The 12,188-nt window shown below is 36.6% G+C and overlaps 1 protein-coding gene across 1 annotated transcript in view; it reads right to left on the bottom strand.

Annotated features, from left to right (window-relative positions):
• LOC133330830 (cGMP-specific 3',5'-cyclic phosphodiesterase) overlaps positions 1–9,612 on the bottom strand; it is a 44,570-nt gene extending 34,958 nt beyond the window's left edge. Inside the window, exon 1 of the mRNA XM_061539237.1 lies at positions 8,698–9,612. Coding sequence (XP_061395221.1) covers positions 8,698–9,612 — 915 coding nt within the window. The remainder of the gene's footprint in view (positions 1–8,697) is intronic.
• Between the last annotated feature and the right edge of the window lie 2,576 nt (positions 9,613–12,188).

Below are 12,188 nucleotides of genomic sequence, written 5' to 3'. Positions count from 1 at the left end.
ATGGGCTGAAATTTAGTATTTGGCTTTTCATTGTATAGTACATGAAGAAAAAAAGTTTAATATTGTATCAAATTTCATTGTAGACACCATATAAGGTATTTTTGGGATTCTGGCCATCCTTGTACTAAAAATTATTTATATGGAACCAAGTTTATGTGTAGCGCCAATATAACGGTACGCCACATTTCTTTACTTAAAAATGATTTCACTACACAAAATGATCAATATTGATTTTGGTATAGTCCCCCCCTATTAAGTAATTACATGTTTCTCAAGTATTTTTCGTTATATTGAAGTTCCTATCATAACATGAGTTTTCTCCAAGGAGCCCCCATTAATTTTACATATTTTTAATGCCATCCTTATGGTGCAGGTATAAAAAATTCGGCCGAGCCGAATCAAACATTGTTTTTACTTTTTTACAAAACGCTTTATTATCAAGACGTCTGAATCGATTTCGCTGCAATGTTCACAGAACATTACAGTGGTGAAAAAGTCTATTATATTTTTTGGGAATTCGAAGCGCTGTATCCTCTGAAAAGGTTGAACCGATTTCCCTGAACCTTAAGATAAGAATCTTAGGAACATATATTGTATATACCTAAAGTGGTGAAGAGTATCACCCACCCCATGCAACTTTTGAACTTTCCATACTAGTTTCAAATTATAAACAACTTTATAGTCCGGTCTAATAGTAACGATCAATTAAAAGAATTTTGAAGCTTTTCAACCCCAGCGCATCTCATCTCCGTATTTATAATATTAGGTTGGCGAAAAAGAATACCACAATTTTTATGTGAAATATATGACTTTATTTAACTTGCTTCGGAATGTCCAAATATACACCGTTTTGTTGTATGATATGTTGCCATTTTAAAGGTAACTTAATAATGCCTCTCTCATAGAAGCAGAGCTCCGATTTGCTCGATTTTACTCGCGAGTGAAAAATACCCCCGAGTGGGAGTAAGTAAAGAGTACGAGTTTTTTTAGGGAGTATACTCTCCACTCTTTTATTTTGTTTGGGAGTGCTCGCGAGTACTCCTTGTTGAAGAAAAAGAGTGTGAGTCAAAATGTTCGAAATAGAGTAAGAGTTCACTCTAAGAGTGAAATCAAGTGGACAAATAAATTTGGTTGTTTGGTTATTAGTGTGTGTGTAGTAGCAAAATTTTTTGATGTTGATCTTTTGTGTGCGGTGGGGAGATAGATCATGTTCAAAAAACATAACAAAACAAAAAACATGTGAGGTACAAATAAAAATCTTATATGAAATGACTTACATAAAGAGATCGCAGAGAACGAGCTTGTTAATGCATGCTTTCCCAGCAGTACTGCAAACCAAACATCACAAAACAAACAAACAATGCACACAAACAACATCAAGTAAAACAACGGTATCACAAACAAAAAAATAAATAAAAATAAAAGAGTACTCGGCAAGAGTGTAATCTGCTCGATTTCGAGCGTATTTCACACCCACTCGAAAACGAGCGAAGCACTTGCGCTCTTATTTGAGTGGCAGAGAAAAATAGAGTATACTCTATTTACTTTTTCTACTCGCAAGAGTACTCTCGCTCGAATTCGAGCGAGTTTCACTCTTTACTCGAATTCGAGCGAGCATTTCGGAGCTCTGCATAGAAGTACTGCTCTCTATTTGCAAAAAACTCTAGTAGTCGATTTTCACAATCCTCCCTAGATACCAATTTTGTATCATTAAAGAAATTTTGCAACGCAAGAAAATTATTATAATCGCTTGGTGACAAGTCCAGACTGTATGGCGGATCCATTAAAACTTCCCAACCAAGTTCCCGAAGTTTCTGGCGAGTCACTATAGATGTGTGTGGCCTAGCTTTGTCGTGGTGGGACACGACACCTCTCCTGTTGGCCAATTCTGTTGCTGACAGTAGAGATCAGAATTAAGCCTTTGGCCATATAGTAGCAGTGGTTTAATTTTGGCCACCAGTGTATATTTTTCTTTCATTCTGGAATGAACTAGTTCAAAAGAGCAATTCATCAAAAGGAACGATCGATTCAATTCAGTCGTTAATTTAGGCTTCCCTCCCTTAGTTCCTTGTGATCAAATCTTCCTGTTCATTGATCAAAAGAATTAACGTTTAACAACGAACGTTTGAACTATTTAATGGATTGAATGACCTACATCTTTTTGCGGGTAAATAACCTACTTCTTTTTGAGGAACAAAACATTTTAGGAACGAGCCTTCTAAACTCTAATTTTAATTTCCTGAATTAACGTTTTATCCGGTTTCATTTGATGTTAACACATTAAAAAACAAACATTATGTTTATAAACAAACAAAACACACCCATCTATGCCACCACATTAATTAAATTTACACTGCGTAAAAAATCTATTTTTTCATACAATTGTTGACATTCTCTATGTAAATAATTTATAACCTTGTCACCAGATTATTTGTTTAATTGAAATTGTGAAATATTTTTTAGTTTAAAACTCTCAATTCAACAATAGAAAGTTTTAAATAGAATACAATCTTCGTCGAGGTTAAAACCAAGACTCACGGTGAGTGGATAGAAATGAATATTAAAATAATATTCGTACTACTGGTGTTCATAACGACATTAATGTCGTATGCCTATGGCCAATCAAATAACAGGAGAAACTCAACATCGTCCAAGAATTCACCAGCCCGTAAAAAGAAAGTGAAAGTAATGAACCTTAAATATAATAATTTCAAGCGAAAAGTTAAAAATCCATTAATTGCTGATCTAAAGAAATTAATCAAACAACAACAACAGCAGCAGAAACAAAAGAGGAGAAGACGAATTGGTGGGCGTGGTGGTGGAACCCGAGTTATTGTTGTTGGCTAATATAAGTTATTGAGTGTGTTTGAAAAATGTGTATTAATAAATTATATTTAAAAACAAAATTCGTTTGTTCAACAATTTTTTTAATTATTTGTTAAATATGTGGCGTTGTACAAAAATTATGTACAACAAATGATTGGCAGTTAGGCTCAAAATTTTACTTCATTGACAGTGTGACTGATCATGCCCGTATAATAATTTGTACACTCCTTATGAAAATATCAAAGTCGTTCGGGACCGACCATTCACGCTTGCACCGTAGTGGGTTCAGGTATGAGACTTCGGAATTTCTTACGAAAAGTACCATATGTTAGTAAATTTGGTACCCTTGTTATTGTGTGAATGGATCAGTAGAAAATCGGAAAGAATAAAGTGCATATATAGAGGGTATATATAAAGAATTTTGAAATTAGGTATGTGGCACGTTGTTAATAAATGAATATTAAGACTGGACCGTGAAATTTGGTATGTGGATCGTAACTAGTTTCTAGGATTGAAATAAGTTGATAGTTTTAAAAATGTATTCCTCAATTTTACCAAAAACTACAAAATCGTACTAAATTTAGTTGGTAAACGATATCACTTCGTGCTCTGCCCAATCAATAAATCCAATATAGTCCATGAGTATGATAATTCAAATTCACCTTGTCCAGAGGTGCCAATGGCCACCATACTAATGATCATTAGCCCCGGTCACTAACGGTCATCACATGTAATTGTCTCAGAAACATTAGTCATGGGCCCAAGTCTAAGATAATCAACCTTAAGTCGTGCTCATTTCAATGTGTCCTAGTCTCATCTATCAAGACAACCTGAAATTGGTCTTTTGCTCGTCCATAAAGACACTTTGCCCTTCAGCGTCCAAAAACATTAACAGCATAAAGTCTATTTTTGGCTACCTGGCCTTCATATCGTCCATTAGGGATCCCTAACAGTCAGCTTGTCTACAATGATTTTATGTTCTTCAACTGGGACCCCCTGTCATTCTATAAAACATGGGTGATGCAGCTCGTCTATTAAGAGCCCATGGCTATAAGAATTGTGCACTCCAGCACACCTATAAATACTCACTTGTCTACGATGACTCCCTGAACTTAAAGACGCCTATGAGAACCCTGAACTTCAGGACGTCCACAAATTCAGGACTATGTCATCAATACAGACAACCTTCAGCTAATCTGCAAAAACTGCCTTCAGACTCCCTTCAGCTTGTCTATAAAGACTACCTTCAGTCCTTTAAAAATACACCCTTTAGATTGTCTATAAAGTCTCCCTTCAGCTCGTCTATAAAGACTCCCTTCAGCTCGTCTATAAAGACTCCCTTAAGCTCGACTCTATAAAGACTCCCTTAAACTCGACTCTATAAAGACTCCCTTAAGCTCGACTCTATAAAGACTCTCTTAAGCTCGACTCTATAAAGACTCCCTTAAGCTTGACTCTATAAAGACTCTCTTAAGCTCGACACTATAAAGACTCCCTTAAGCTCCACTCTATAAAGACTCCCTTAAGCTCGACTCTATAAAGACTCCCTTAAGCTCGACTCTATAAAGTCTCCCTTCAGCCCGACTCTATAAAGACATGTTTGCCGTAAATAAACGGCGCCTTTGTAATGAAAATATTTAGGATCTCTTAAAAAATGTTTCGTGTATTTTCGTTTCATTCTTTTTTTGTCATATCAAAAGTGTCAATTAATTAAGGATGTTATAAAAGATGGCTTGCCGCAACATGGTCGAGTATATAAATGTGTGTGTGAACGTTCTACAGTGGCGTGCACAAAAGTTAAGTACAAAATGAACATTCTAGCACGTACATAGCTTAGCGTGTCTCCTCTTCTATATATCCTATTCGTTCCGTTCTTTTATAAATGTTCATAAGTGAAGTGCTTACACTTTTAAGTACTTTAACGAGTTAAGGAAGGTGCGCCACGTGCAATACATGGAAAATGAGACTAAGTACATATACACTTTGTATATCATCGATTCTTTACCACATCATTCATCAATTAAACAAGGAGACAATTGTTTTAGGCTTCTAAAGGACACAATAGTGCATAGAAATTTTTAAAGTGTTTGGGTCTAAAATTCATCATTCACAGCCAACGATTACTAAAAAAAATATGTTTTTTTTTAATTCTCGTTGGTATACATCCCCTTTTATCCGCAATTCCGCTAACAAAGTTCCACAAAGGGCTACAAACTAAATGAACAGCAACCGCGTAAAAGAGAAAAGCAAAAACCCCTGACTTAAGAATTCAAATGCGGAAAGGCAATGAATGTTTACAATTTTACATGGTTTCGTATAGTTTCTGTGTAAATGTAATTCTTTGCATGCCAGACTAGTAGAGAATGTTGTATGTTAGTGCGCGAGTGGGTGAGTGAATGCACCACCAGTGTAATTACACTTTGTTCAAATAGCAACTAACTTGTTAGTTGCCACGTAGGACACGTACTAGTTTCTTTTCTGCTAAGTCCTTCTTTTTTTCTTTTCTGGTGGAATATTTCTTTGACAATATGTTGCCAGGAAACAAGTTGGCTTTTGTTATCCAACAAATTTGGTGGTTAGTTAAAAACGAAACACAAAAAAGAAACAAATTTATATTAAACGAATTCGATTTGGTTTTCGCAAATTTAATTTTTTTTCCTTGGTTCCATATGGATATTTATAACTAAGATATTTACAGCCTGTTTTTGTAAAATTCGAAACGAAACAAGTCGAACGAATTACTACCAAACCTTTATTTATGTAAAAAAATGTTTCTTGATTCAAACAAAAATAAATGACATATTTTTCAAAACCAAGGAGTTTGGTCGTAAGTCACTCGAATTCGTTCGTTTAGAATTTTACAAAAACATGCTGTTAATCCTGATTGTGTTTAAAACTTCACCTATAGACAACCAGAAGGAAGTCTTGGTAGACAAACTAAATGGAGTCTTTATATATGAACCAAAGGAGCTCTAACGAGGTGATTGGAGTCTTTGTATACCAACTGAAGGAAGTTTTGAAGAGAGTTTTTATAAACGAGCTGAATGAAGTCTTTATATTCGAGCTGAAGGGTGTCTATATATTCGCTACGAAGGGAATCTTTATAGACGAGCTGGGAGGAGTTTTTATAGACGAGCTGAAACGTGTCTTTAGACATGATCAGAAAACATTCATTAGGGACGAGGTGAAGGGAGTATATTTAAACGAGGGGCCCTATTTCATTCATGAAAAACTATTTAGAAACCAGTAAGGAAAGACTTTAGACTTAATTCAGTACGCTGTGCCAAATTTCGTGCAATTCGAAGGATATATAGGGACGTTGGTGCATCATTTACATAAAATCGGACGAACATATATATGGGAGCTATATCGAAATCTCGACCGATTTTCCCGAAACTCACCACTCATCATTCTAGACTCAATTTAGTACGCTAAGCCAAATTTTGTGCAAATCGAAGCATATAAAGGGACTCTGGTGCACTATTTACCTAAAATCGGACGAAAATATATATGGGAGCTATATCTAAATCTGAACCGATTTTTACAAAATTTAACACACATCGTTCTCGACCTAATTCATTATGCTGTGCCAAATTTCCTGCAAATCGAAAGATATATAGGGACTTTGGTACACCATTTACCTTAAATCGGACGAAAATATATATGGGAGATATATCCAAATCTGAACCGATTTTCACGAAACTTTGCACACATCGAATGATATATAGGGACCATTTACATTAAATCGGACGAAAATATATATGGGAGCTATATCTAAATCTGAACCGATTTTTTCCAAATTTAATAGGGTTCGTCCTTGGGCCAAATAAGTGACCTATGCCAAATTTCATCCAATTCGGATTATAAATGCGACCTGCATTTTGTTTACAATTTAACATCGACAGACAGACGGACGGACATGCATAAATCGTCTCAGAAAGTGATTCTATGCATATTCTCAAAAGGAACCATGTGTCTATCTCGTTTCCTTTTGCCTGTTACAAACATATGCACAAAGATATAATACCCTGTACCACAGAGTGGTGAAGGGTATAAAAACACGCATATTCCAGTCCTCGAAAAATATTCATAAAAAATTCAGTTAATACAATGGTTCCGAAATAATATTCCTAATAATCCAAGTTTTAAAATATTTTAAATTTGTAATAGAATTAAAAATAAATAAAAAAAACTATTCTTTAAAAGAATCCACGCCTTGTAATGGTCGGTTGAAAAAATATTCTTTATAAAATCCACGCCTTGTAATAGTCGGTTAAAAAAATATTCTTTAAAAAATCCACGCCTTGTAATGGTACTTTGAAAAAATATTCTTTAAAAAAATCCACGCCTTGTAATGGTCCATGAAAAAATATTCTTTAAAAAAATCCACGCCTTGTAATGGTCGGTTGAAAAAATATTCTTTAAAAAAATCCACGCCTTGTAAAAAATCCACGCGGTTGAAAAAATATTCCCTTAAAAAATCCACGCCTTGTAATGGTCGGTTGAAAAAATATTCTTTAAAAAAATCCACGCCTTGTAATGGTCCATGAAAAAATATTCTTTAAAAAAATCCACGCCTTGTAATGGTCGGTTGAAAAAATATTCTTTAAAAAAATCCACGCCTTGTAATGGTCGGTTGAAAAAATATTCTTTAAAAAAATCCACGCCTTGTAATGGTCGGTTGAAAAAATATTCTTTAAAAAATCCACGCCTTGTGATGGTCGGTTGAAAAAACTATTCCTTAAAAAATCCACGCCTAGTAATGGTCGGTTGAAAAAATATTCTTTAAAAAATTCACGCCTTGTAATGGTCCATGAAAAAATATTCTTTAAAAAAATCCACGCCTTGTAATGGTCGGTTGAAAAAATATTCTTTAAAAAAATCCACGCCTTGTAATGGTCAGTTGAAAAAATATTCTTTAAAAAAATCCACGCCTTGTAATGGTCGGTTGAAAAAATATTCTTTAAAAAAATCCACGCCTTGTAATGGTCCATGAAAAAATATTCTTTAAAAAAATCCACGCCTTGTAATGGTCGGTTGAAAAAATATTCTTTAAAAAAATCCACGCCTTGTAATGGTCAGTTGAAAAAAATATTTTTTAAAAAAATCCACGTCTTGTTATGGTCCTTGGAAAATATCTTAAAAAAAACAACACCTTGTAATGGTACTTTGAAAAAAATTATTTAAAAAATCGGCGCGTTGTCATGTCCATTTCTGTCCTGGAAAAATATTCCTTAATAAATCTACGCCTGTTTTTGTTGATCTTTAAAAAATCCACGCCTTAGTTTTGGTCCCTGCAAAATATTCTTCAAAAAAATCCACGACTTTCTTAGTCTGGGAAAAATATTCGAAAAAAATACACGGAGTAGACTATGTCAAAATATTGACACGTAGGTATCATTTTCTGCATAAATGTATGCCAGCCTCCAAGAACCAAAGTGAACCGATCTAAAAATTTAGCGTATACCTTAAAAATACCGAAAATTACGCATTGTGGTTGGATGATTTTCTGCAAAATATGAATGTCTTAGATTCCTTTTCCAGACACCATTGAATCCACGTTATAGTTCTCCAAAAACGGGTTCATAAAAAATCCCACGTTTTGTTGTCTCAAATGGTTATATTATGTGTTTCAAATGGTTTTAGTATCAACTTATGCTTTCCCTGATTCGACACATTTTCACAATTCCTTCTTATTTCTCTGGACTAAAACTTCAAAACTTCTATTGGCTTTACGTAAAATTTCTCCCTCAAAATCCATGCTTTAAATTTCCCTCAAAAGCGTTTCCATCTTGTCAATAATGAAAAACATGAAAATGAAATTTTCTATAAGAAGCTTATTAGCTTTGCTAGCACACATAACGGACATACCTGCACTACCGGAGATGCTGCCATCCATTGTTGAAATAAATCCGATGTAACCGATGGCCTTTTGGGCGGATGTTTACGTCCCTCGATGAATTCTTGTAGACGCAACAATGCCTCGGGTGGTGCTCTTTCCATTAGCCATTTTTCAAATGCCTCAGGTTTTTCTTCGTACAGACGTGCCACTTCGTCGACATCCTGCTGCGTGACTTCACGTTGCATAGTCGTCGTTTTAGTCAAAGGATGCTGATGTTGTTGCTGTTGGTGGACAGCTGGTACAAGACTGTTACTACTGTTACTGGTGCTGCCAGTGCAACTACTAATTATAGTCGTTGACGAAGAGGCGTTCGAAGTGGTGGCGGCGGTAGCTTCTGATGATGAAATAGTGGACGTACTGGTGGTGTCTTTGTTGTCACTTTGTAAGGCGGCAGGGTGGCAGGTGGAAATGGCAGGTGGTTCTGTGAATTGATTAGTTGTTGTGGTGACTTGATGGCCTCCCGAGTCGATGGGGGGCGATGGGGTGGATGGAGTTTGTTGCTGGGAGGACATTGCATTTGATAATGGTGATTGTGCTGGGCTGGTGGGTGATGTAAGACTTTTGAGACCGGCATTGGACATTTTGGGGATGGGGCGATTATTATTGGTGGCGGAGGCGTCGCTGTTGTTTTTCGAAATTCTCTGCTCCACCTGTTTATTTGCGCTGGGGCTGGCTATTTGATATGGTACACTACTACTAATGCCTTGTTGGCTGGCAACTGTTGACCGGCCTGCTGAACCATTCGCTAATGTTTTCGGTTTGCCGGGGTTGTTGCTGGACGTTGTACCGTTCCCTGTTGAGTGACATATTTCGTTGGTGGCTTTTATTGATTTTGCACTTGTTGGTGCGTTGCTTTGCTGTTGTGTCGTTGACACATCGGTCATGTTGTGACTGGCAGGATCCGTTGCCAGGCTTTGTCCATCAAATATCATATGCCATCACCCGGTGCCAGAGGAGATTTTTGTGTGGGTCGATGATCGAGTTGAAAGGAAACACAAGCAACTGTTTGACGATTCAACGAACTAGAATGTCAATAAAAATGTCATCAATCACAGGAAAGCTAACATATAGCAAAAAAAGTTGGTTTTGTTGTACAACCCTTTTTTCCTTTGAGAATGTTGTTGTTGTTTTTGCAATACAACTATCGTTGGAAATCAACAGTATCAATATTTACTACCCTTGGTAGGCATGGTAATCGCCAGCTCTACGCCTCTCTATTGAATGAGGTAAAACGTCATCAAGGAACAACAACAAAGAAACAAGTTTCAACGGATGTCCTTGCCAAAAATGTAGTTTAAAGTCTTTGTTGTTGTTTTGTTTTTAAATTTTTAATTTCAACAGTTTAATTTTCGCATGGTTGTCTTCTATTTTTAACTCGATTTGTGCACAAAGACAGTGTTTCCTTCCTTTTGTAATGAATTAACAACTAATTTCATTTTACGTTTTCACTTTGAATAAATTGTCAATGGCTGCCATTGACGTCCGGCTCAGATGATTCTGCTACTGTTCGCAACTTATATACAAATTGTATAATATCTGAAAATATATGCAAATAAAATACAGATTATATTAAGAGATTTCCATCAACATGACATTTCGTTTAGATACAATTGAGTGGAAAATTAAATTTTGAAAAATTAAGCAGAATAAAATTATTTAACATTTGTTGACATTTCAAAAAAAAGGTCAATGAAACAAAATATCACGCCTTGTGTCAGACCTTAAAAAAATTCTTTAAAAAATCCACGCCTTGTGTGAGACCTTAAAAACTCTTAAAAAAATCTACGTCTTGCGGGAGACTTTATAAAATATTCTTTAAAAATCCACGCCTGGTGGGAGACCTTAAAAATATTCTTCAAAAATCCACGCCTGGTGGGAGACCTTAAAAAAATATACTGTAAAAAGCCACGCCTTATGTAAGACCTTAAAAAGTATTCTTTTAAAAATTCCACGCCTTGCGGGAGACCTTTAAAAATATTCTTAAACCAGTAAGGAAAGTTCAAAAGTCGGACTATATGATGTTAATATTTACAATATCCTGTAGATAGAAAGGTCATAGAATCTTTGGAGGACCATTGAGATGAAATCGGGCGAAATTAAATGTGCTATCTTGATAGATATTAACTTACTTACTTATCTGGCTTGTTACAGAACGGTTGTTCCATAAGCCGAGCTTAAAAAAGATGACCACGCACGTCGGTCTTGTGCGCAAGTCCACCAATTTGGAAGACCACGTTCCAAGATGTTGTTTTCTACTTGGTCTTTCTATCTAATTCGTGGCCTTTCCCTTCTACAGGAACCATCAGTAGGCTCATTTTTATATGCCTTTTGAGCTGGAGCATTTTCATTCATCCGCACAACATGACCTAGCCACAGTAGTCGCTGCAGCTCAATAGGACTGACTATGTCGATGTTCGCGTATAAATTGTAAAGCTCGTGGTTCATTCGACGCCGATATTCACCGTCGATGCAGATCGGCCCGAAGATCTTTCGGACAATTTTTCTCTCAAACACCCCAAGAGCTGCCTCATCTGCTTGCGCAAGTACCCATGCTTCTGATCCATATAATAGCACGGGTAGTATCAGCGTCTTGTAAAGTGTGAGTTTGGTCTGGCGGGAGGTGGCTTTTTTCTAAACTGCTTACTTAGACCTTAGTAGCATCTGTTGGCCATCACAATCCTTCTCCGAATTTCAACACTGATGTTATTCGTTTTATTTATGGTGGTACCAAGGTATATAAAGTCTTTAACTACCTCGAAGCTGTAGTTCTCAAGTTCCACAGTTGGTCCGAGTTTACTGGACGTCTTGCGCGTTGATACCATCAGCTTGGTCTTCTCGCCGTTTACTGCCAGACCCACTTTGGCAGACTCTTTTTCAATTTGTTCAAAGGTGGCTGTTACCGCTCGCAATGTTCGACCCATTATATCGATGTCATCGGCGTAGGCGAGTAACATGTGTTGTTTGGTGCACAGAGAGCCATTTCTGTTCACCTTTGCGTCTCGTATGACCTTTTCCAGTAGGATGTTAAAAAGATCACGCGAAAAACTGTCACCTTGTCTGAATCCTCGTTCGGTAGTAAAGGGCTCCGATAGGTCCTTTCCTACTTTGACTGCTGACTTTGTGTCACTTAAAGTTATCATGCATAGCCGTATTAATTTTGCAGGAATGCCGCACGCAGACATGGCTTTAAACACCTCTGAACGGATAGGACTGTAGAATGCGACTTTATAGTGACAAATAGGTGGTATGTGTCGATGTGTTTTTCGTGGGTCTTTTGCAGGATTTGGCGCAGAGTGAAAATCTGGTCAATGGTGGATTTGTCAGGTCTGAAGCCGCATTGGTATGGTCCGATGGTGTCATTGACCATTGGCTTCAATCGTTCACACAGCACTTTATATGCGATGGCACATATCGTATTGTCTCCTTTTTTGTGCACGGGACACAGGATGCTGAGGTTCCA

Source organism: Musca vetustissima, unplaced genomic scaffold, assembly GCF_032173495.1.
Source record: "Musca vetustissima isolate MV318-11 ecotype Yass unplaced genomic scaffold, APGP_CSIRO_Mvet_v1 utg16389, whole genome shotgun sequence".
In the NCBI taxonomy this organism is placed as follows: Eukaryota; Metazoa; Arthropoda; class Insecta; order Diptera; family Muscidae; genus Musca; species Musca vetustissima.
Note: the sequence above shows the minus strand (reverse complement) of the source record. Positions and strands in the feature narration are given on the sequence as shown.